The sequence below is a fragment of the Nothoprocta perdicaria genome, unplaced genomic scaffold (genome assembly GCF_003342845.1).
Source record: "Nothoprocta perdicaria isolate Ctin4 unplaced genomic scaffold, notPer1 scaffold_13, whole genome shotgun sequence".
In the NCBI taxonomy this organism is placed as follows: Eukaryota; Metazoa; Chordata; class Aves; order Tinamiformes; family Tinamidae; genus Nothoprocta; species Nothoprocta perdicaria.
In genome coordinates, this window is record NW_020454427.1 from 981,183 (window position 1) to 1,006,805 (window position 25,623).

The following is a 25,623-nucleotide window of genomic DNA, read 5'->3' on the forward strand; positions in this document are numbered from 1 at the left end:
TTGATTGAAGGCTGAGTGCCTATTGCAGCATGGAAACAGGGCATTGATTTGTGACCTTATTAACCACAATGTATTGCTACTAAACTAAATGCAACAGTCCCTCTACACTGTTGAAAGACTTACCAGAGAGTACACATGCATCCTAAAACTTATGTAAGCCGGATAAAGAGGACAATTTGTAAGATGCAGGACATATGAAAATTTTTGGAAAATTATTCATATTTTGTTCTGCCTTTCACTTGCCCCAATTCTCCCCCTTTGATACTGTATCACAAATATTTTCTGATTAGCCAAAATTCATACCTAAAATGGGATGGCAGGTTCTGTGGCAATGCTCCTAAAACTGTAGGAGCTCTGTGCCTTGGCATGCATTCCCTTGCAAGTTTCACTTCTTATCATGGCATCTCTTTGTGGGGCACACTGAGATTAAGCAGGCTGTTCTCACAGTTTATTCATGAGAATAAAAGATCAAGTATACATTTAGCCTACGGCCTGTCAAATAAGTTAGAATGGAAGCAAATCAATACTGCATTTTAGATAGCATTAATGCCTCTCCTATAACTTAGGAACAAACAACARAAGAAAAAGAGTATGAGTTTTTCCAGCCTAACACACTACTAATAAAATGAAGTATGAAGAGTATGACAAGGCTAAACCACTGATGGAAGTTCTCCTACGATTACAGTGAAGTAAAAAAAATAAATAACTAAAGAAGCACCATTTCTGCTCTGCTGCTGACACTGTCACTTGAGAAACCTCTAGAGGCCCTGAGAGAAGCTTCTTCATGCAACAGGCTATATAAAAAATCTAGGAGAGGGACAGTCAACACTACAGTACAACACTATCATAGTGTCCAGAAAGTCCAGCAAAAATTGTTAATATTTTCCTTCTAGAGCTTCAGGTTCCAATAAGAAGGCCTTTTCTCTGATGCAAACAAGCAGTCTTGTCAGCTGCTAGTTTGAACTCAGCCTCCTCAGTTTTGGTTGTTTTGGGGGGGGATTTAGAAAAAAAAGATGGCTCACTGACGAACAAAATTAATTCTAATGACTTTTTATCTCTATAGCTAAGATGTTTCTGTAGTRGACACATCATCAGGAGCCTCTTCTCTAACCAAACTGTGCCACATTGCACTCCCTTGTCCTTCCAGTGTTAAGGAAAAGGGACATATCAGAGTTAGGGACAGAGCATGGAAAATGCTCTGATAGATGATGAACTCTGGTGAATGCTGCCACCAGCGACAGCAYAGCATCTGTTTTGCAACCTGTAGTGGCTGCAAGTGATACAGAATCAGCCGGAAATTAGAGGTATTAACCACCTTCCGAAAAAAAAAATCATGTCCTTTTCTAGTAGAGAATCCAGACTGCAGCCAAAGGAAAAAAGGAAAGCTTTCAATGTACAAAATGCAGGTAACATACATTGTGTGGACCTAACTTACCAAGAAGAAAGAAAGAATGCAATTTAGGTAGATAGAGCTGTATCAACATAAAAAATAAGACTAGTGAGATCAAAGTCCACTTGTTCAACATGGAGATGTGCCAATTAGTGAAAAGAAGCCATTTGCCTTCACTTTTTAAGGATATAAAAACAAAAGACCATTAATGATAAAAATAAATAAATATTTCAATAAATAAAAACAAATTTTAAGTCATTCTTCAAAGTCTTTAATGTGGTATTCATTAGTAAAATAAGCACATTCATCAGAATGGCTTGGCACACTGGAATGAAAATAGATCAGTGCAGTGCTGAATTAGGTCCATAGCATTTGCTGATAAATGCAGTCAAGAAAACTCTTAAATTCATTAAAAGACACAAGAATGAACAGACAAAACTTTTCAATATGTTTGGTTGCAACTGAAAAAAATACTCTCTTGTGTATCAACTTCATGAAACAAAGTGATGCTGGGTAATGTTAGATATTCACTAATCAAAGTCTGTACTTCTGGTTTGGTACTTACAGCTGCCAAATTTCAGTGGGCACGAATGGGCATCCATAGGAAAGTCCTCCAAGTGCATTGGACATTCAGCTTGGACTGTAAGTCTTAAAGTCAAAAGCTCGTTATGCAGTTAAGTCAGTTAGCAGGACAAGAAAATCAATTCCACAAAACTGAACAGAGTTCATGCTGATTTAGGAGATGAAACTGAAATGTTATATTAAATTAATTAGAATTTAAATCAGCTCTTGATTCTTCCTCTTTATGTGTTGCTTCAGAACACACTGACTTATCACACAATAAACTTAAAACATCTGACCTCAAAATTGCAAAAAGGCCATTTAAATGAAAGTATAAATTATGYAACGGCAGATTCTTAAGAACAGCCATCTCCTCTTCATGCTATTCTGAGGTACATATGTGATTATACGTCTCTCAAAAGCTCATTACAAAAGCACATTTACCAAAGCTGATTTACCAAAGGACTGTGCTCCATAGTTTTCAGGGTTTTTGTTTAGCTTGATTTTAATGGAAGTTGTAGTAAGAAGAATTTGCRTTTTTTTTTTCAAAAGACATATTCTCACTCATTTCCAAGACACTAGTGATTTGTAATTTTGCTTTTATATAAGCATGACAATATCTTAAGAATGCATTAATTTTTGCTCATTTTGTGAAATATTACCAGAAATATCTCAATATTAAATCGGGGAGTAAAAAGGAAAAGTTTGAACAAAACTTTTGTCAGACTTTTGTTTCTTATTGCTTTTAATTCCAGAAAAAAACGAAAAAAACTACTCGGCGCCTGTTTTTTGTTCTGTAAGTCACCTCTGTAAGGGTGGAAATTTTTCCAGCGTTTTTCCTTCTCTCTTCATCTGTCCTCAAACACTAGCTACATCTTCCTGTACCCCCAGTAGCCCCTAGTCACTGCACTCCCGGCTATGTTTTGCCATCCTACCTTCCCTTCACCAAAAAAAAAAATTCCATATTTCTATTTCTTCCCAAATTGGTTCTGAAACTGGGGGAGGTAAAGGGATAAGAAGAGAGTTAGAAAACAGCTGGAAGCACAGCAAAGAACTTCGTGATCATAGAAAATGATCTCTGTTAATTCTAGCTGACATAACTGACCTTATTTAAAAAATAAAACTTCAAAATTATTTCAAAATGTATTTCTTACTATTTATAGCATACGACAGAAATATTTCCTGGGAGGTAAAAAATTATTTAAGAGTTCAAATACTGATTTGAGTCCAAGCAAAACTATTAATAAACGGGGTCTCACTTTCCAGCAAACTATTTCAAACCTCTCCAATCACCACATCGAGCATTTTCATGTTATGAATAACATTATTACAAAAACAGCAATCAAATAAATTAGTCTTATAAATATATTGCTTATGCTTATGCATACATATTTGTAGTTTTTGTAAGATATGTTCCAACCAATTTAACAATGTAATATTTTTTAAAAGCTAAATATTTACCTTAGCTGCTAATCAYGCACAGCATGCAAAAGTTAAACCTCTAAGTAAAATATTGTAATTAGAGATACAGAAACTGCTATTAGAAAGATCCAATTTCCCTGCAGTTCTTGCTGAGAATCTGAGTCACTATTAACCCTTTCTTCTTCCTCCTGTTTTGTCACTCCTCTCAATAATGAATTTGCCCATGGCTAGTACAATGCATACATTCACAGCCCTTCAGCAGAAATCATAAGCCAGTTTAAGCAATTTAACATGGAGTTAGTAAAGTCTGAGTTTTAGCAATTCCTGTTCAGTCCTCCTCCTAAGGATTCAAAGCAGCTGGTCAGCATATTTTCATGTGTTTACCGSCATGAAACCTGAGGAATGTGCAGGAAACCTAGTATGTTCAAAACCACCAAACCAACCTGTAGAAGAAATGGAAACAAAACATACATTTTTCTAGAAACATACTGTTTCTGCTGGGTCACAAATAAGGAAAATCTTCTGGCAAACCTAATGTAACTGTAATCTAAAAAACTCGCACCAAAAATAAGATGAGAACAGATGACAAGGCCTACCTCATGGTGTACAAGAGAGTGCCATCATCTTGGATTCGAAGCAGCTTGTTTGGCATTGTCATGTTATGAGCCACTGACTTCTTTCCATTGTGAAAAAATGTATCTGGGGTCCAGATTTTGCTGGCCATTAAGTTGTTCAATCGAAGAATGTTCATGGGGCCCTTAAATTTTAATCTTTCATCCTTCCACCTCTGACGGAAGAAAACATCTATTGTGTATTCCTACAATGAAATAAAGATATGCTTTTTGACACAATGAAACATTATTCTGTTTTTTTTTTTCTTACAATGAGAAAAGAAAAGCACACATCTCTTGGTAAAATTATATGATAGGTAGAAAAACAAATGAAATCACATGAGGAACTCAAGATATTAAGGACAGGTGATTAATCTTCGTGACGGCTAAACATTGTATTTTGAATGCTTCAAATTTGTAGATCTCTGTAACTGGTACTCATACTATCTATGAGAAAGATAATTTCAATAAATCAAGCATTTTACATTAAAAATAAAAAGGCATAAGACGATATTAAATGCATTAGATGCACCTGTAGGAGAGTAATTCAGAATTTCAAGAGCACAGGAAATGGCTGAATTTCAAACGAAGGGAAAAAGTCTATCCAAAAAAAGGTCAATATATCCAGGAAAATTTATACAAGAGAGATTATTTTATTTTTCCAACAGGAAAATAAACCAGCAGAAAGGCCCTCCTATAGTTAAAAATTTAATAGCATAAGTATATTGACAAGGAAAGGTAGATTCAAGCTCCCATTTGCAAGCTGATGAACAAAAGGTGAGACATTACCTGCTGAAAGCCATGCATATKTAAGGATTTTATTTTGATTCCTAATATTACAAAAGAAATGTAGTCTGAAGAATAGGATGCAAGAAAAAGGCAACTGATGACCTATACTAGGTGCCTGTGTCACTCTGGCTAGATGAAAAAAGAAGATACTGATTAAACAATGACATATAAGGTCATCAATTAACTTCAAACCAAATGTGTAAATTGATTGAGTAGTTTCTAACTGTGAGCACTGCTTATAAACTGTAATTCCATCATCATGAAAATTTTGTAGGAAACTATATTATACAGAGGCAAATATTACCCTAATRGGATTCCAATTTTGCTGGACAGATRCAAAATGGATCCACAATTCCAAGTTATTAGTATGCTGCAACAGTTTGTACTATTGCAATTGCCTTGCAAATGCAACAGTTTAAGCAAATTGTTTTAGAAGTATGTTATCCTTGAAGGGATCAGCCCTGACAAAATCCAAACAACATAAGGCAGAGAGTTCAAAGTGGTTTCAGGGAACTTATAGGAACCCATCACTTTTTAGTGGCTTCCTTGTGCACTGGCTAACAAAGCACTGGTCAGATGCAGTCAACTGTATGGTTTTACAAAGGGCTGCTACTGGGTGCACAACGAGAAGCCACAAACTGCCTCTCTCTGCTCCTCTTCCTCTGTGAGCCCAAAGGTTGCAGCATCTTTTCTAGATCAGGCAGGTGGAAAAGGAAAGAGCAGTCTGCAAGCTGCAGCAGTGTGTCAAGGGGAGGAGAGAAAGTCATTTTCATCAGGAGTTTTTCATTTCATTCACACATTATACCTGATCTTTTTCTGTTTCTCCTCGTTGCCAAAGAGACACTCCCCCACAACAAGTAATTTTCCCACTTCTCTATCACAGACCACACTGAAATGTCCCATTTTATTTCTGATTTACATGTTGTTTTATTTGTTAAATATCATGACTTAAAAATCTATGTAGAAATTACAAGTTTCTTAACAGTCTCTAATGTGTCAAGGAAAATTAGAAATCACAGAAAATCAAGGATGATCAAGGGCAGCAGGAACTGTGTGCTTAAAGATACAGCAGAATATATGAGATCTTACTAGGAATACCAGGTAATTCAAGGAAAAAAAATGTCCTAAAGGCTTCCTTATTTTTTCTGTCTGAAAGGTTTTGTCCTGTTTCAAATAGATAAGCTGCACTGAATATTCAATAAAAGAAATCTTTGCTGTGTATCGGAAGATTGATGGCTGTGGTATAAAAGAAGAGGAACAGCAGCCTGAGGGAACAAGACTTCAAGGGCCTTCTCAGAGCCYGAGGGAGCAGAACTTTGAAATCCCACTGAAATTCAACAGAAGTATGTGATAATTCCTGCAAGCGCCTTTGACAAATACCCCCCTACACACAGACAGATGAAATATATATCTTAAKTTTTCTCGATGTGTCCATCAATAAAGAATTTCAAAGGTCCTGCTTCTTCAGGCTTTCATCATCTATAGAGAAAATTACAGGAGATATAAAAGTGAAAAAATGCAGACAAGAAATGCCACTAAATCAAAACAGCAACATTTCAAAAAAGCATCTGACGTACAGCAGTTGCCTAAGGAGAAGAAAAAGCACGGGAAAATCAGAGCTGCAGCCTTGAAAGACCACCATGATAAGTCTGAAAGATCCACAGGTAATTCTAATTTCTTCACTGGCAAATCTCCATTCAATACACACTGGCAATCTCTGCTCTGCAGAATATCCCACTAAGAAGATGAAAAAAGGGAATAAACCAAGTTTTAGTGAGAATGATCGTGACCATCTTCTCCTACCACTATCTATAACAGTAAAAAAAAWATATTCTTATATAACTTTTCTTTCTATAGATCTCACATACAGATGCATTTTGCAAAAGACTTACTGGGATCTCAGCTTTATATGAAGGAAAACTAAGGCACTCAGTGAAATTAACCTATATGATTAGTGGTAGCAAAATAAAACCYGGATCTCTTATATCCTGGTGCTTGGTCCCTGTTTCAAGTTCCTTCAATCAAACTAAATCCATTCCATTTATGATCATGAATAACCCTACAGCAATCACTATACATAATAAAAAAAAAAAAAAATAAAATAACTCAAAGGAAACTATTCAAGCATTTCAAACATAAGCAATGTGTTAAAAAGTCAGCGTCTGCTCAAAGATTACATAAAGATTTTGTAATTATTTCAAATAGGAGTCACTCTGCCACAGATGCTACTAATGCTTACTTTTTCAAGAAAGGCTTAAAGTCTGTTAGAAATTCAAATCTGGATTCTAGAGACAGAAACCCAGGTTAATAACTGACATCTGTTTTATACAGTCTGCAGACACTGTCCTACATGAAAAAGAAGTGTATTAGCTTTACACAGCACCAAACTGTTTCCAGCATAAGATAAAGCCACAGGATCTTACTTTCAAAACTATAAAGGACTTCTGGACATCCAAATACGCCTGTGTGTCTCAAATGGTGCTCTCACAGCTGAACTCTAACACAACAGAATTAAACATAAGCTGCCAAGTACACTTTATACCAAACTCCATGAAATTTTAGAGGCAGAGAACGAGAATCTTATTACACTGCCAGAAGCACAGAGTTTATGCCAATTCATCGGTCAGAAGAATAAAATGGTGAAATAATTGCATTCCTCTAATATATAGTATTTGGGACTGACTTTCGTAACATAACTAAAGACATTAGGATCTCTGGAAGAAGCTGACCAGGGTAGAGGCAATCCATTTCCCTTACAGGACAGTATTCCCTATTGTTAAGGCTAGAGGAGTTCAGAGAGAGAACAAAAACTGTATTCCTCTCATCTCCTTGGCACAGTTGGCAGATTTTGGCAGTCTTTGCATCTAGAGCAGAGACGGAAGCGTTCCAAACACTTCAAAAATTGTGCACGTCAAGTAGCAAGCAGTACCGTCGTGGTGCAGACTGAACATTTTATTAATCACCTCCTGGAACACAGCTTTTTATTTAGTGAGCGGTTGAGGCCAGAGTTGCTTTTGTGCACATTTTTCTGAATCAATTCCCTACAGGACGTTTGGTCTTTTCCTGTCTACTGTTAAAGCCCTTAAACAGTACACAACCTGCCACAAAAGTGCAAACTTTAAGCACTGTAAAATACAAAACTTTAAAAGGCAAAGGTTATTCATAATGTAATTTCTTTATTTCTTAAAAAAAAAGTTCTTGGTAACATATCTGCCTCTTATTTGCCTTTCCTTTAGCAGAGGCAGGTTTCCATATCCACCTCCTTAAGGCAAAGACATTTTCCCTTCAGTTTAGTTTAAAAACAATTGACAATATTAATATGCAGCCAATATTGCTGCATGCTAATATGGTTGGTGTGCAACCAAGGATCAAAAACATGTCCATGAAACCAAAGAAACTGTTAGGCAAGACTCTCAATGGAATTTTTCAGAGTAAACTTATCTGTCTGGTAGCTTTTTGGACGTATCTGAACTCCTGCTATGATCTGGTATTTACATATGATGAGCGCTGCAATCATGCAATCATAATGTCATTCCCTTAAGTTAATTTACCAATCTTCCTCACTAAGGGTTTGGATATGGTTTCTGAGTAATAGCTGAAACAAGTTTTGTAATAGGAGGAATTGTTTATTGCCTTGGTCATTTCCTTTTCTGCAGGATAACTCCGGGCTAATACGGGACGTATGCAGAGGCTAATGCCCTACAACGCTCTGCAAACCTCCATCGTGCTTGAGCCACACAGTTAGATCATCCCTGTCCTAGCACCACCTAGAACTATCCACCAGACTGGAAAAATGGCATTTCTGCCCCACTTCCTGCTCCTCTTTCCTCTAAAGCWCTTTTGTCTCAGCACCAGGACTGAAGCGGATGATGGAGCCACAGCGTACAAAAGATTTTGGGGACGCAATTTTCCTCCCTTACAAAAACCGCTCTAGACTCCAGTCACAAACATCGACTGCTCARGCTCTGTACAGATGGCACATTTCATTATGTGGGTATCTAACAGCAAATCCCACTGTGCAGATGCATAAATTGAGTCCATTTCTCCCTTTCCAAAACTTACCTTCTGATATGTGCACAGACCAAAGAGGGAGAAAACAGCCAGATATTTCTTTTGGCTCTTTGGCAGGTTTGAATACAATTTTTACAAATATTGAAGTAGGCATTTTGCTATAAAACCAGCTGCCCCAGAAACATTCTGGAGAAATTCTGGAGAAATTGCTTTTTCTTTTTCTTCCTTTTTTTAAAAAAAAAATAAATCAAAATCCTTAAAGCCCCTGTTGAAAACACATACAGTGTCCTAGCTATCACTACATTTTAAAGGATTTTGTATTTTTAATTATTTATAATATCTGTCAGGTATATGACTCTCAATACTATAAAGAAGGGGAGGTACATTTCTATTTTTCTCTATTTGGATAATTCATTCCAAGCATTTTATTTCTTCTTCTTTTGTCAACTTCAAGTATTTTTGTTCAAGCAGTTTATATAAACTTGTAGCATTTGAAAAAAGTCTGGAAAAACTTATTTAAATAGTCTGAATGACAGTGTCAGCAGGCAGAGAAACGTCTTCCTATTCATATCCATTTGTGAAAAAAGACATCCCCTGAATTATTTTCTTTCTCATCTTTTCCATAGATCTGATGGAGAATAAACTCAGGGTCTCAAATAGACACCATGGAGGGATAACAGGAACAGGAAAGACACAAATAGGGATTACTTAGAAAAGAGACTACTGCACATTATCCATAACAGTACCACTGGAAACACAGGCATTTCTCTTTCCCTTTTCTGCTCAGCCGTAGAGAAAAAAAGCTACCTCAGACACACACTGGGTGCCTGGCGCCAGGGACAGGAGGCAAGTAGGGAGCTAACGTCAGGGAAGGGCCTGGATGCAGCCTCTGACCAAGGAACCGCCAGTACTGGTGCAGCTGATGCAGCAGCATTGACAGCCTGGGGACGACCCTGCCCCGCAGAAGGGCAGCAGGGATCACGGGAGGCAGCCACCCATTTCAGCCTCACCATTCCAGCCTATAAATTCAGCCTGCGGAGGCAACGATCTGGCCTGTGGTACAAAGGAAGACAGCACCTGGTTTACTGATTTTTCAGAAATACTCCACTCCGGATTTTATTTTATTTTTTTTTAACCTTATGAGAATGATCAGCTGGTAGCACTCCTGTATTCTGTCATGACTTATACCTCATACATCTCCTTAATCTTAATCTGCTTCTCTGAAGAGCCATAGCTAATAATGTTGTAATTAGACACTTCAACCACAATTTAGCTTTATAATTCTCCTCAGAAAAATATGTTATTAACAATCCAGAGATGTCTTGTTTTTCACTTTTTCTGGTCAGCTTTTGTTCTTAAAAAAATATTGCTTTTTTTTTTCTTAGGCTAGTGACAAAGCAAATTTGTATCACTGATCTGGCTGCAGGCCTGCAAAGCATAGCATTACAATACTGAATTTAAGCATTTCAGAGAAACAACACCACAAAAATAGACAACACTGAAGGTAAAAGCTGTTTAATYCCACACTTTGGTTTCTCTTCCGTGATTCTCATTGCTCTGCGGAATGAATCAGACACAAATCAAGTTCCCCCTTAATTTCCTTTTGGCAAAATTATGACAGATGGAAAAATAAAGAGAATTTAAATAAAACTCTACACTTGGGCAATTGTACTGAGTTGTGATTACACACAATACAATACTATCATTAATGGGAACTAATGTACTTAGTGAGGGAAACAAATATTTCTTATCTAATCAACTCCATGAGCCAACATCACTGCGTAAGAACAGCATCCTAAGCTCCAATTCAAATGTCATTATCCCCGAGCATCCTTCATATTCCAGACTCGAATACATACTAATCTTCCCTACTCATCTTCACCTTCCTGAAATTTCTGAGATTCAGTTTGCGAAATTGCTGGAGAATTAGGAAGATGTTGGCAAGAACCAAACTTCTTTTTCCAATGAAACATTTTAGGGGTAAGTTTGGAAAAAATAGAACATTCCAAAGCCTCACAATTTCACACCGAAAATATCTCTAAAATCCCTATATAGTATTTCACATTGATAATTCAGTATGAAGTACCTAAAACACACATGACGTACTCTTATGTCACCCCCATGTTTGACAGCATACGTAGGCTTACAACAGCTCAMAACAAAGTCACACGTGCAGTGACAAAAGAAACGTATTTGTTCATGAAGTATCTTTTCATGTGACACATCAGTACTGTTTTCATCTCAATGGAAACAAAGCTTGAAAACTGATATTACTACAAAAAAAAAAGAGAATATTTTCTCCCAAATTATGACTCCCTATTAGTGAGTCCTTAAGTTCCTTTAAAAAAAGCACACTGTACCAGGAAATATTTAGTTTCATTCTAATTTGTTACTTCAAAATGTCTCTTGTTCCTGCATGATGCATAACATGAAAGTTTCCTTACAAGAAAATAAATTTTGCAATTTCTTTTAAATATTTTTTCTTACAGATACACAGAGATAGTATTTTACATTTTTGTATGTTTAAACATCTTCCTAAATATTTGACCATTTTTCTCCACATAACCTGCTTTCTGTATTTTGCAAARCTCTATGTCCATTAATCTGATACAGTTGTCTCAGTAACATCATAATCCAAATTACACAGGGTGATCACACAGTGAGAAGCCAGAAGAGAACGACAAGAGCAGCTTAACTAACTTTCAGACTCCTTTGTCCTTACCTTTTTTCCTTTCAGAGATCTTTCCCATGAGTCCAGTTCTCCCTACTCTGCATATGATTTGCCTCTCCATTTTTTCCATTTTCCATTGCTGTTTTCATGAGAAGCTGTGATCCAGAGCAACACTGTAGGTTTCTTTCTTTTTAATGTCACTGGATCTTATTTAAATGGTCTCTGTTGCCATTAAAAGCCCAAGTGACTATCAATGCCCTAGGTACTCAAGGAAATAACATTCACTGGAGTTCTAGGGGTTTTAAAAATATAAGACCGTATGATCTTGCTTTATTGAGGCATCTTTTTTTAATCCATTATTATCACAGAAATTTCTTTCTAAATTCACTTTACAAAGTAATCTATTGATGACTACCTTTATATCAATTTGACTATTTTGGTAGATTTTTTTCCCCAGAATGCTGTTACTCAAAGGTACAGATGAAGGAGATGTGCAGAAATGCAGAGTTGATGCCAACAATGATGACACAATTTCCAAACTACACATTTCAGGCTTACTTCCGACGAGCTCCAGTCAGACTTCTTGGACTATTAGCTACATTAGGTGTGCTCCTACTGTACATTTTCCATTCTAGTTTCAGAAGGAATCAGGTTCACAGGCAGATTTTAGACAGCTCCACAAACCAAATCCAGTGGGGATAATTAGAAGATTCACTTCAAAGACACATTTCTTGTCCAGACTAAACAGCTAATACAAATCCACTCATAATGTCAGATCTATAAATCAGACTCTTATCTTTGGACCTCCTGTGATTTGGCACTTCCTGACTTGAGTGAAATTATTTCCAAATTGCTCAGAATAAGTAAAAGCAGAATAAGCAGAATAGAACTTTAAAAGGAAGATCACATTACATCTTTTACCACACAAGCAAAGAACTCATGAACTTACCATATCTGTGTCTGAAACAGGTCCAAAACTTGTCACATAGATGTTGGTGAAGACTTCAGTAATACTGTCTGATATAAAAAGAAAAAAAAATAAGTAAACATTTTAAACTAATGGCACTTCTTCAAACCCTCTCTATAAAATTATGGAGCATTATGAACAATTTCCTATCCTTTTTTACTTCTCTTAACCAATATCGTGTTGTAAATATAAGTGATGTCTAGTTCACCCAATTATTCTGCAGTTACCAGAGGTTATTTACACGAGTAGTCGAGTAGCTCATCTTGGTGAAAGGTCTATACAAACATCAGCAAGAGCACACATATTTCCCATTTCAGCACCAGCAAAGTAACTTCACTGTCCTGCACTTAACAAAGCTGTACAGTTCTAAACATAAAATGCCATTGTTGCAGAGCTATTATTTCTACTGTTGCAGGCCATTCCTGTTAAAGCCTTTCTAATTCAGTGCTGTTTTCTTCATCCTGAATAGCTTTTTCAAAGYCAAAGACAGGAAAAAGCTTCAGTACAATTACTGACGACACCATAAGTAATGTTCAGCAGCACCCTACATTTCAACTGGGCATGTTTTTAAGGGGCATAAGTTTTAACATAATAGTTCCTTCCCTTGATATATGATGCTCCTGATACATTGTTGTAGCACTGTAAATACTATAAAAAAATGTGCATCCTAATCATTGGAGTCAGGCAGCCATGGAATCGGAATATTAAATATTATACTGTAGGGAAAAATAATTGCTGAGCTTTCTGTCTTCAGTTTTCAATTAGGCTCAAAATTGAATGATGTGCTAACAGGGACAGTACTCACTCGCAGGAAATTTCTAACAGCTGTTGCTAGCTCTGCTATCGAGACAAGGAATTCTCTGCCTAAAAGTCAGTCATTGGTTGAAAAAAAAGTAAAAATTTCAATACAACTATCTGCAATTTTCCTTTCCTAAAATGAATACTGCTACACATTCAAGCATCATTTAGTACCTGCACCTTATATGCTTTTTCCGCTTGCACATTGTTAAAAGCTATCTTTCACAAATATGTTGCATAAACAGATTTTGCTTGTAATTTTAGGGACCAATAATGCAACAACTGCTCTATAACAGGGAGAATCCAGCGGTGCTCACCATGACTAAAGAGCAGCCACCAGACAAGGACACGACGTCTCCGAGAGCAGTGCAGCATCAGAGAGATACAACTGCACCCCACGCACAGCCAGGGTGAAGCAGAGCTTTCCTGCAAACTGCTGCAGAAAGTGAAGGCCCCTTCCAGCACCTGAGGAAACCTGCACTTCCTTCTCCACTTCAGTAGTGGACACATGAGGATTCAGCAGGGTCTTTCCGAGTGAAAAGCACATTCTTCTCAGGACTGCTTCTACTTCTTTTTGCCTCTAAAACTTCTTAAGCAAGTAAGTGAAGGCTGACTCTTCCTGTGCTGCCATTTAGGTAACCCTGACAGTTCAAAGAGCCTGCTTCCCCTGCCCATCCTGAGATGTGCTTATTTATTTCATAGAGACTGTTATAACCTCAGACATAGGGTGCACGTACTTGTAGTGTTGATTCCTACTCCAAAACTGAGGTTAAATCACTGGACAATAGGAAATGAAACTAGTTTCAATATTCGGCAAGGAAAAAGTGTGGGTCTGGCTGAAAATCGTATGGAAACCTCATATGCAGTTCAGCATGATGCCCATGGGAGAGACTCCAGAAAAAGAATTACTGTCTCCAAATGGTCACCTGGCACAGGCTAAGATGAAATGGAAAAGTGACAAGACAGATTACTCTTCAGGGGGCAAAACACTGCTGCAGGGACTAATTGTGAAATTTGGCCTGTACTGCAGTGACAACAGGCAATCTTAATTATAATTCAAAGCAAAACAGTAGTGTTAATGTACGACTGACAGTGAAAACAATCCCAAGAGCAGGGAGCTGTATTCAATTATACTGCTATAATCTGAAGTAATTCCAAGAAAGGCAACAAATTCAGGTGGGAAATCTGAATCTGTCCCCCCAAAAAACAGAGTTACCAAACAATACCATGTTGGAGCATAGTATTGTAACCACACTCTATTGTTAGGACTTATTTGCACTTGACATATTTTTATTTGGCATATGAGAATGCCTTTAGGATTGGCATATAATAAGTTACAAAACATGAAGACTTTAGGTTTGCCTTGCATTTGAGCTCAATTAGAAAATACTCCATGTATTGCAATCATATTAGTTCTACAACCTTCTGGATCCATATTTCCATCAGAAATGAGCAGTGAAGACAGTGCTGAGGAAGGGCAAAYAGACTACAACAAGCAGCTGAAAGCTGTTACAACAGTGGATTTGTCTTATTGGCCATACATTCAATACTTCAGATTAGGGATCCTCATTACCCTTGGAGTTCCAAGGATATTCCAAGGATCAAAACTTGGAGGAGGGGAAAATGGATGGGAGGAAGCAGCAGCAGCAGCATGCAATCTACAGCTACAATAGCTTTATTTCTGGCTGCCCTAAGATCAGAACTTCAGTCCGTGTAAGAGCACTGGAATCTGCCCTGATAGCCTYAGGAAWGGATASAAATGGTAGTAATATATCTTTACTYCTTTTTGCCAAAATTGCCTTAAACCTGCACAGCTGCAGCCACTGGTGACAGCAAGGAGTTTCAAAGCAACCAGTTGACCTCTGCCGACACGAGAGTTCTTACTGACTGAATGATCCAGGCTCCACCAGGCTGCTCTTCCACAAATGAGAGTAGATAGTGTAGGAAGAGAGCAGAATACCTTGAAACAGAGTTTTGAGGTTGCCAAAAAAGGCAATCAACAAGAACAAACCACACAGGTTACAAGTGATGAGATGACTGAAGGAAGAGCAAAAGAAAAGAGAACAAAGGAAAATGTAAAAGGAAACGCAAAAAACACAGAAAAATAGAGGAAGAGTTGGTATGTTTTATTCCTGCCCATTTGTTGTGAAAATTCTGCACATTTTTTAACTGTCTACCTATTCTACATACAAGAAAATGGATCCTTTGGGAAGAATAAAGCTAAAAACCGCAAGTCTTCAAATAATCCAGATATTATGTTAGCAGTGTGAGCCTCGTATCTGCTCCTTCTCTTGTTAGTTTACCTACTGTTACAAGAAAGATTCATGTGAATTACAATTCTGAACTCAGGGTTGCATAATCRATACCAATAAAGAAAAAAAAGTGAACTTCATTATTTGCAACAAATATTCCAGCTTTCATCTTGCAAGACAAAAATGCCTGTATTGAAATATACATTTTATCCTATCTCATTAGTAACTAGATACTGAACAGAGATGAGGGGCAGAAAACACAACTTCAGAAGTATTTTCTGATTAGAATTCATTCACCAGACACCGTCTTTAAAGTTCTTTTTATAACACAACTCATCCCCCCTAATTCTCTGAAGATTCAAACAATTCTAGATCATAAGTATTTRTGCAAAAGCCGTAAGAGTACATTGTTAACAAATGGGCCAGACAAAACAGGTATGTGCTTTTGTGTATAAAATTAAGTTTACGTCTGGTTTTTTTTTTTTTTTTGGGGGGGGGGCGGTTTCTTCAGCTTAATCCTTAAATTCTTCTACTGCAATCTACATGTAAACATCTAAATAAAAGGCTGGATTTCCAAAAGTGCTTAAGTCAATGGGTGCCCAAAATTATGAAAGCCTGACCATTTTATAGAAGAGAAATCTTTCACRGAGGAGGACAGGACTTGGTCAGTTGTACTTGGGAGCTTTTTGGAGCTCTCGAGTTATTGTGAATAATTGTTCTGGAAGGTTAAACAAAGTAAATGAACTAAGACACACCAGGGAAAGATAAGAGTAGAGTTTACGTTCCCGATGGTTCCCTTATGCAAAAGAAAAGTCTCTGGTGCAGAATATGGCATGTGGATTCCGGCAACATTTGAGATGCTCTTAAATTCAGCAAAAGCTTAAAACAAACAAACAAAGCAAACAAACAAAAACTTACTTTAGACATAGCACCGTTGAAAGAGAAATATTATCCAATTTAACTGAGGTCAGTTTCACAAAAAAAAAAAAAAAAAAAGGAAGGAAGTCAAAATGAAACTGACAGGAAAGAGTCAGAAAGTTAAGAATAAAGAGATGAAGAAATACACAGCCTAGAAGGAGGGATAGCAGCAGTTACCCAGTTCATGTTCCCAAGGTTTCTTTTTCCCTTTCCTTATGTGATCTGTCAGGATATCAGTATCAAAAAAATATATATATATATATTAGAAAAGCAATAAATATACCAGGTTACAGGGGATTTATAGATTCTAATCTATCTTTTCTGGAAGGTTTGGTGTGTGTTTAAGCACCACTTAGGATTTTACAAATATTAATTGCAATAAGTACTCTCTGAAGAGAACAGTTCTATTATCTTCATGTTTTTTGCCTACTAGGGAAACTGAGGCCAAAAGATTTAGTAAAGTGTAAATAACATGAAGCGAGCCTGTTTGTTTGTCAATTCTGGATTCAGCTGCCTAACATCAAGCACCCACAGTGGACAATGTCACCGTCACTGGCTTGTCAAAAATTAGAAGTCCAAAACTTAAGAGTTGGTCCAGTGCCTTGGTTCATTCCACCATGAAACCTCTCGTGCTGCCGAGATAACAGTTCTGATGGTCTGAGGTCCTGCTGGTTTGTCCTCCAGCAGAAGAGCTGGCTCAGCTGAAGGTAACTGCTTGGAAGGGAATTTGGAGWGGCTGCACTGCAAATCAATCACAGAATGAATAATACAGATGGCCAAAAAAGTCAGATGAAAAGGTTCTTCATCAGCGTTTACCGATTTGTCAAATTTGGACATTTCCAGAGAGACAATTCAATTTTGAAGGAGTTCCTCTGCAATACTGCCTGCCAGGCAGTTTTCAAAACTTTTCGGTTTTCTTAAGTCCTTTCACAATCTGCCTGCATCACTAAAGCAGCACCCAGGGTCCCAGCATTCATGATCCAGGGCAGATAAACAGGTAGGCTCAGACACATGAGAGCTCTTCCATGGAGAATTTTGAAGAAGAATTATATTTCTTGAAACAAATCTTTTGAATATTTCTCAAATCTGAAAATTATCACAGTTCTCATCACTAAAGGACTCTACAAAATTTTTCACAGTGAACAGGACCAAAATATGTATGGCTGGTTCTAGGTAGGTTAAAAAAAAAAAAGAGGAGAAGGGAGTAACCAACTCTGAATKCAGAGTGAAAAAGCAGCAAGGTTCCAGCTGTTCATTTGCAGGAAGCTGGATATGTGTCCAAATTATTTTCAGAATTTTTATTTTCCTTTTTAGACTTCTAGTCAACAAAACTAAAGCTGTAGGTCCATGGTTTTGACAGTTAAAATAAAAGCCAGTCTGCTTGAGGCACTCCAAAAATATGAAAAATACGTCTTAGTGGCACATGCCTTCTGAAATATACATACACAATTCTAGAGCATAGCATGAAACAATTTCTCTTTCTTTTACAAACATTACGTTTATTGTAGAATAAATGCTCAGGACAGCACTGCTGCTGTGCTCAGGAGAACACTGCAAGGCTGTAACTTGATTGAAAGCCTTTTACAACATGCAAAAAAATGTGAAAATGAAACACTGTTTATTAATTATGTCAACAAAAAATAAAAGAGGAGGCCAAGTTTGGAGAGCTGTGGGAGCCTTAACTCAGAATTTCTGAGTTTTTGTGGAAGCACTGTCAAAAGCTTGATAGTACTTCAATTTTCTTGCTATGAAAACTATTTAACAGGAATTGACATTGTTTTGACATTGTAATGTGGTCTCTAAGGACATGCTTGGCCCAAAGGCCTTGAAATCGTCATTCATAATACAAGCCAAAAACTGCACAGGTGAAGCTGCCGAAACCTTAATCCATCAAACACTGTCCCAACTAAACATGCTGCCCTTAATCCAACACTGTCCCAACTCAACATGCTGCCCTTAACTGACAAGCTCCTTAGCAYGTCTGTTGACAGCTAAAGACACTCTCTAGCTGAAGGGGAACGAAGGAGAGCAGAAGTCACAAAATGTGGAGCCACAGGAGTAGCAAAATCCATAGAAATCAAARTATTTCAAAATACCATTCTGCCTACTCTTGTCTATATTCTGTTTTGGTGCTTCACAGGACAGTTTTAACTATCCAATTACTCAGCTTCTTCAATTGTTATCCATTATGTTATATCACAATGTTATGTTATATCTACATGTGCAGACATAAATAGTTTCAACTCATCAACTGAAGTGGATTTTGTGTGAAGAAATTTGCTTCTCTCCTTGATATCATAGCTCTACTACCAAAAGCCTCACTATTCCTGACCTACCCACAAAACAATTTCTTAATATGAGCCATAACTAAATTTCTCTTTCAAACTTCTAACAAAGTGTAGGTAGAGTGCTTACCACAACAAGACCTAGGGTTACTGACAACATTTGCTCAGTTGATTCTCTTTGGTATAAATGGGATCTGAATCAGGCTCTGTGTTTGATTTATCATGGCACTGACTGAAACTAGTATGTGCTCTCAGCTAGTTTTATCCTGAAACAACTGACTGATTAAAGATAACTGTGAAGTTTTATTCTAATTGTGCTAGAAGCCCAGTCTTAATCACTTAGCAGGACACTAGTGGGAAATCAGAAGAAAGGAGGAGGAAATAYGCTGGAGAAAGACAGAAGGCTTAAAGACCCAAATTGATTTCCATTTGAAGAGCTCAGGTCTATAAACAGACACCATATCACAGAGCAAATGGAGAGTCCCATGTAATTAATATCAGAGACTCTCCGAAGGCTTGGAGAACTCATGAAGCTGGGCAGCCCCTCACCGTCCGTGAAATAAACACCAGTATGTCACTTACACTAACTGGTCTTGTGCATGAGCCCATTTGGTGCTTTGGTTGCTTCACAAAAGTATGATTTTGAATTCGAACAAAGCAAGTCCAAAATAGCAGGAAATTAAACTTGACATGCAAAATAATGAGAAAAAAATTATAATAATAATTTAAAAAGTAAAATAATGAAATAATAATACAAACTTTCAGTTAAAAGTAGCTGTACCTTTAGAGATCAGTGAGTCTTTTGAACAGAAAGGAAATACACACTAGCCTAGAAAAAGCATTTAGCTTAGACTGCAACATCCTTTCTTTCTGTAGTGAAAGACATGATATGGGAAAACATTTTCACATATGTTTTTAGGTGAGCTGAGGTCTTTTATAATGTAGTTTACTATCGAAATGTGCATGCATGAAATGAAGTGTAGGCATATCTGCAATTCACATAATGTGACATGTTTCCATAATTAATGCTCAGATTTCTCCCTGTATGTAACGGAAACTGGTAAAAACTAAGGATACTATTTCCACCTAGCAAATAAAAAATAATAGTTCTGTACTAAGTGATAGATCTACATGTATTAGATAATGTTTACTTAAATATGCCAAATYAGATTTTGGATTTAACTCTATTCAAAAAGATGAGATCTTTAAAAGATCTCATCTTTTAAAGAATAGAGATCCCTATATAAATGTTATCTTTGATATTTTTTGCCTCTCTCATGCTTTACCAACATTTTTTATTTGCAAACCTCATTATTTCAAGARATAAAATGTAATATAATTCCCAAAGGTCCTGTGGCTAGAGAGCTTTGGATACAAGTAAGAGTTTGAGGTGCAATTTTAACTTTATCATAGGCTATCTACTCAGGTTTGAGAAAGTCACTGAAGGGTAGGATTAAAGAAGGACTTTGATGCCCAGTTATCCCTTTAAGAATACTGGAGAAGCTCYGCAGAGTTACTTAAGCTCCAAGCTTCCACTTAAATAAATGTTAATCTGAAAGTCTCTGTGGTCCAGATCGTAATTACTAAATTTCGCATTTACACCTGCTTGAAACCTCCATTGCCTCAAACTCCTAACATTGTAAATACCTAAAATTCCCTGGCTGCTTTTATTTCCATTTTAGGGCAGAACTATCCATATGCCCTAATGCTGCCAAGCAGCTCAGAGAACTGGCTCTCAACCAAATCCCAACAAGTTCCTCAAACTATAAATAATTACAAATTTCAAGCAAGAGACTGATTCCACAGCCTAGCAGTGCTCACGGGATGTGGCAGATCTAAGTTTTAGACACTGCTAAATACCTAATTATTTGTACAAAGCCAATCCATGCCTTTCAAGAACTCAGGAAACATGTCCTATTTAGAAAAACTCATCTTCATGGTCTAAACAACCCCTGAAACATAGTAACTTTGGTTCATGTGTGGTGCTCTCTCTCACAAGTAAGACTACCATGACATTCATCAAATTTCCATTTGTTTCCTTCTCACTACATCCTCACACATACAAAAAGAAGCCATCTCTAAAACAAATAACAAATACGAGCAATCCTTAGTTGGACATACTTAAAAAATCCTATAGAAACATGGAAGTGAAAACTAAAACATAGAAGTGTTTGATTGGAAGAAACATGCTCTTACTGACATGGATTACTTAAAAAGTAGAAGTAAAATAAATATATATGGAAGGAATCAAAGGAATATGGCATTCAAATAAAAATAAAACATCAGCATTACACCTTCTCCCTTCATCCACCATAGCGGATATGAGGACAGGAAGAGTTAGGCAGCCATCTAATAACCCAACTGAGTAACAACTGAGATTACTGCATTGTTTAGATCAACTGGACGAAAATGATAAAGCTAAAACGGCCCTAACACCCTTTAAAGAATAAGACAGCCCCACTCAAACCTGAAAATGGAAGGAGCAGCCTCTGGGACTAATCTGAAACAGCAACGTTGCCCAACGAGGGATGGCAAACTTGCTATTCTCGTGCAACTGCATTTTTTTGTCATGCAACCACAATTCCATCTAATGTGCTTTACATGTGTTGCTTTACAACATCTAAATAAGGCAGAATGGTTCCCAAACCAATGTGATTTTAGAAATTCACATTCATTGGTCTTCTTTTATTTTTATCATGTACATGTGAGGACTTTGGTACTTAAAGATACAGAACAGCATGTCACACTCTGCTGCATCACCCTGTAGGGTAATTGTGGGTTTCATCTCTGTGCATTATTCCAAGCCAAAGCATCCACGTCATCCCTTTAGATACACTCACTCAGCCACCCCCTTCTGTGTTTCAAAACATCAAAACATATCTACCCACAAAAAAAAAAAAAAAAAAAAAAAAAAAAAAAGGATCATTTAAAAAAAAATCAGTTTCAGGTTTCTTTTTAAAGTCCAGCTTCAGATTTCTCTTGAAGTCATGTAGCGGCCAAATCTGGACATTTTACGAAAAGTCTTTACTACATGGTGGCTCCTGACTCAATTTTAGCTGATAGCTTATCTCCTTCTTCCCCATTTCCTCTTAAGCTCAGGTATCCTTCCAACAAGGGCTAGTCAGCCTGCATTTTCTGTAGGTTGCATTTTCTGTAGGTTACATTTGTGTAGATTACAGGGGCAACTTTGGCTTATGCCAAACAGATCCACGCTTTGATGAAAGTACAAGCTGAGAGATGGCTCTCCTTCATTGCCCTCCCAGAAATTCCCACACATTCCAAAACAATTTTGGCATAGTTCACTAGAAAAGCATCAGAAGTGACTTTACTGCAGCACTCGGAACATGTGAGATGGCTGCAGGACTCATAGTGACACAACAGAGTGATCACAGAATTGTCAGTACGTGCAAAGGATTTCATCCTTCCAGGGAACACCATTTTTCCAAGTTAAAACAGGCACTGTCCAAATGCTTATTCTGGGGACTAACAGATTTAGGAAAGTATTGAAAATGCTGGACCTTTCAGAAAGACTAATTTAAATGCCTGTGTATAGTACATGGCTATTATAGTCCTAGGTCACACAGTTGTTAAAAATTCAGCTACAGTTCTGTTTCCTTTTGGTAAAGAAAGCAGAGCCTTCATCTAGTAGAGCTGCATATTAGCGGGAACTCATAACATACTCTTTGCAGAAGGAGTCTCAGATTTTTTTTAGGTAATGCTGTATGAAATTCTAAAATAGCACTTCAGAAGATTAAGAGACCGCAATTACAGAAACCTCTAAAAAAARCTAGACGCCATTTTAATCCATTTATCAACCAGCCCGAAGTTCCTATTTTAAGCCAGGCAAAATAACTATGAAGTACATGAAGCTAATCTTTATCCAGACTATTCTAATAAATGCACTTTCAAAAAGGTTACTGTGTAGAATTACTGAACAGCTGGAGTTGCTTTTATGTTAGCACCAGGAGTGCCCAGGCAGGGTGGGACTCCTGCCTGCCATGAGAACAGGAAGGGACTCCTAACTTCCCTGATCCCTGCAGCTGCTGAAATGCAGGCAAAGAGGAGCAGAGTTAAGCGCTTCAGGACACAGCAMAAGTCCCCACTGCTGCCAAGCTGCCTACTTTTACTCTTAAGCGTTCTTTCGTTCTACAGGCCCCCCTGTGGGATGACCACGGATAATAGGCTTCTTGCAAAGCAAGAGTCCTGACAAACCAGTTAATGGATTCTCTCAACAGAGAATCATATTAATATTTAAATCAAGGTAAAGCTAATAGCAAATGAGCTAATTAATTGAAGAGCAACACAGCAATCTTTTTAAAAATCTTCCTTTGTTAACCAGTTATCAGTTACTCTTTTCTTATCTAATAGTAAAGTCTTCTACTAAGGCTGTGTTCTGTGCCTACAAGGAGTGTAGTGTAGGACTCGGTCTCACAGTTAAGCCACCACAACATCCCTAAGATACTTTACCGTTAGCTGTGTTTCCAGAGCCTCCCTCTGTAACACACTCCCAGGAGCTTGGATTAAGCAGCCTCAAATCTGTCCTTTATGGTTGCTGTGACAAGTGATTTCCCTTCTGGTTGCRTATGGGAATTTCAGAACCTATTTAGGCTTCTCTAGATATTGGGGAAAATAATCTTCTTTAATATTAAACTAACCTTTTTAGTTATACAAAAGYGCTTTTTTTTCTGAGATATATTACTTAACATGAGTTTAATTACAATGTGTATCACCCAGTTTCTTAAAGTCTATATTCCTCTAAGCATATACAATGACTTCATGAGAACATGGACAGGAAATACCACAGAACCACAGAATTATGTTAAAATAATAGTTTAGCTTTTTTAAAATTAACAAGTTATTCTGTAGCAAATAAGATTATCTGCTCATTTTTCTTATGGYCAACAAAAGAGAGAATGCCTGGTAATAAAACTGGGAATTTTCTGACAGCTTTTAGCATCCAGCAGATTGGAAGGGACTATTAAGGACATGACCATTCCCTTATCTCAAACCACAGGCATTTATATCTCTCCCTTCTTGTCATTATTTATTTTCCTATGAGGATATATCTCCTTTTGTTCAGAAACTGTACAAGGCAATGTACTACCAAGTTTAAATTAAAAGGTCTGCTAAAAAGAAGTTCATTGTTCAGCACATGATTAAAACTGTGGATAGAATAAGGGCAGTAAATGAAATGCCATGGCATGTTCTCAGCATGACAAAGGATTAATACCAAGGCAGCACTGACTTCAAGGCTCTACTTTTAGCTTTTTCTCAGTCATATACTCCACACTACACCTGTTCCTCAGCCTTGTCTCACCTGGAAGAACTTCATCCTTCTTTCAGTGAGCCTATAAATTGTGAAAAATCTAAATGACCTACAAAAAAAAAGCATCTGCAATTGTCCTTAGACTGTCAGGAGAAAATGTCTAAACCATTAGGCTGGCACATTCAGATCAGGAATTGGCCCTTCAAAACACCTCTGTATTCTCAAAGACAAATGCAGACCCTCTTTATCCCTTTCTTTCTTCTCGCCCTTTGGTGCACTGCTGAAAGCTCATGCATATAGAGGTAATGGAAAAGAATGGCTATATTAACTGCCAGTATCCCGACAGAAGTAGTCTGAAAAATCCATTAGCTTGGGACTACAGAAAATGGGCTCATGAAGACAAAATAAAAAAAATAAATAAATAAGAAAGATTAAAAAAAAAAAAAAAGACAGAACATTTTAGAAGACAATTAATTCTCCTGCACGAGAGAACCAGCATGACGAAGTGACCAGAACAAATAATTCCAGATATAAGGCTCTTCCACAATAATGACCTGTCAATTATCAAGCAGTGAATGTCCCAGACTGCCATYACTCATGCTTTATCTTTCTTCTACTTCTTATAGAGACCAGTAAAGAGATAAGACACTGCTAAYGAGAGGGCAGTCTTTCAGACACAAGGTACATTGTTTTCTGCCATTCAGGTATATAACTAATGAAGAAGATAGAATTTCTGGAATTATATTGAAAAAAGGTAACACGCAGATGGCTCTCATGACAGGAAATGAGGTTCACAGGAAAGATCAAAATACCAAAAAAGGGCATATTTAGAAGTAATTTTTCCATCTGGAATATGACGTTTGTAAAAATCTCTCTTCTTTCAAGTCAAAATTGTACTAGAAATTCTGTGATCTGGAAGTCTGACCACTGTACTGAGCCCTACAGGCAACTACCTGTTTTATCACCGAGTGCTGGATCACAGTTCCCATACTTTACCCTACTTCACTAGAACGTTAAGTTTGCCTCTTTTTCACAGTCATTCTCTGATAAATTTATGGTGTTCATGAAAAGGAATGAAATATATATGGACATGCAAGGACCATGTAATGCCCAAAACATGTATCATTTTTAATTGATTCTTATTACTATGTGCTAGAACATATTGCTGGCTAGAGGTCCAGTGCACTGAATCTGCATTGCGATCAACTCTGTCGGTGGTAGCATTACAAGATTAAGAGATATGTAAGATTTTTAYTTAAAATTCACACAAAATGTTGACYAAGCAGACTGAACATGGGTCATTCATTTTTTTCATGAACAAGATCCATTCTAATATTTTGGATGCATGATCTCTTCCAGATCACCAAGAAATGCACATGCAGGAGCAAATATGTACACACAGTCAGAAAAAAAAAATAGTGTAATGCATAAGTAAATCCAATGTCTTACTAAATTACAACTTACTAGTGTCTTACTATTACAACACTAATAAAATGTGTAAGTGCTCTGATATGCACAACATTTCTGGGAAGAGGATGACTAACTTCAGCTATTTGCCCTGAGCTAGCTATTCTTAAACAGCCCTAAACATTATGGCAATCAAATATGGAATAATATTCAAGAGACTTGCACTACCAAGTAATCTCATAAATGGTTCCCAATTAGCAAAAGTACTTCCGAAG

At 37.2% G+C, this 25,623-nt stretch overlaps 1 protein-coding gene across 1 annotated transcript in view; it reads right to left on the bottom strand.

The window, feature by feature from the left end:
• The window catches only part of GABRA2 (gamma-aminobutyric acid type A receptor alpha2 subunit), a 49,011-nt gene that overhangs the window by 12,364 nt on the left and 11,024 nt on the right, over nt 1-25,623 (bottom strand). The window contains exons 3-5 of the mRNA XM_026033567.1: nt 12,405-12,472; nt 3,970-4,190; nt 1,956-2,038 (exon numbers count right to left, since the gene is read on the bottom strand). Of these exons, the coding sequence (XP_025889352.1) occupies nt 1,956-2,038; nt 3,970-4,190; nt 12,405-12,472 (372 nt within the window). The remainder of the gene's footprint in view (nt 1-1,955; nt 2,039-3,969; nt 4,191-12,404; nt 12,473-25,623) is intronic.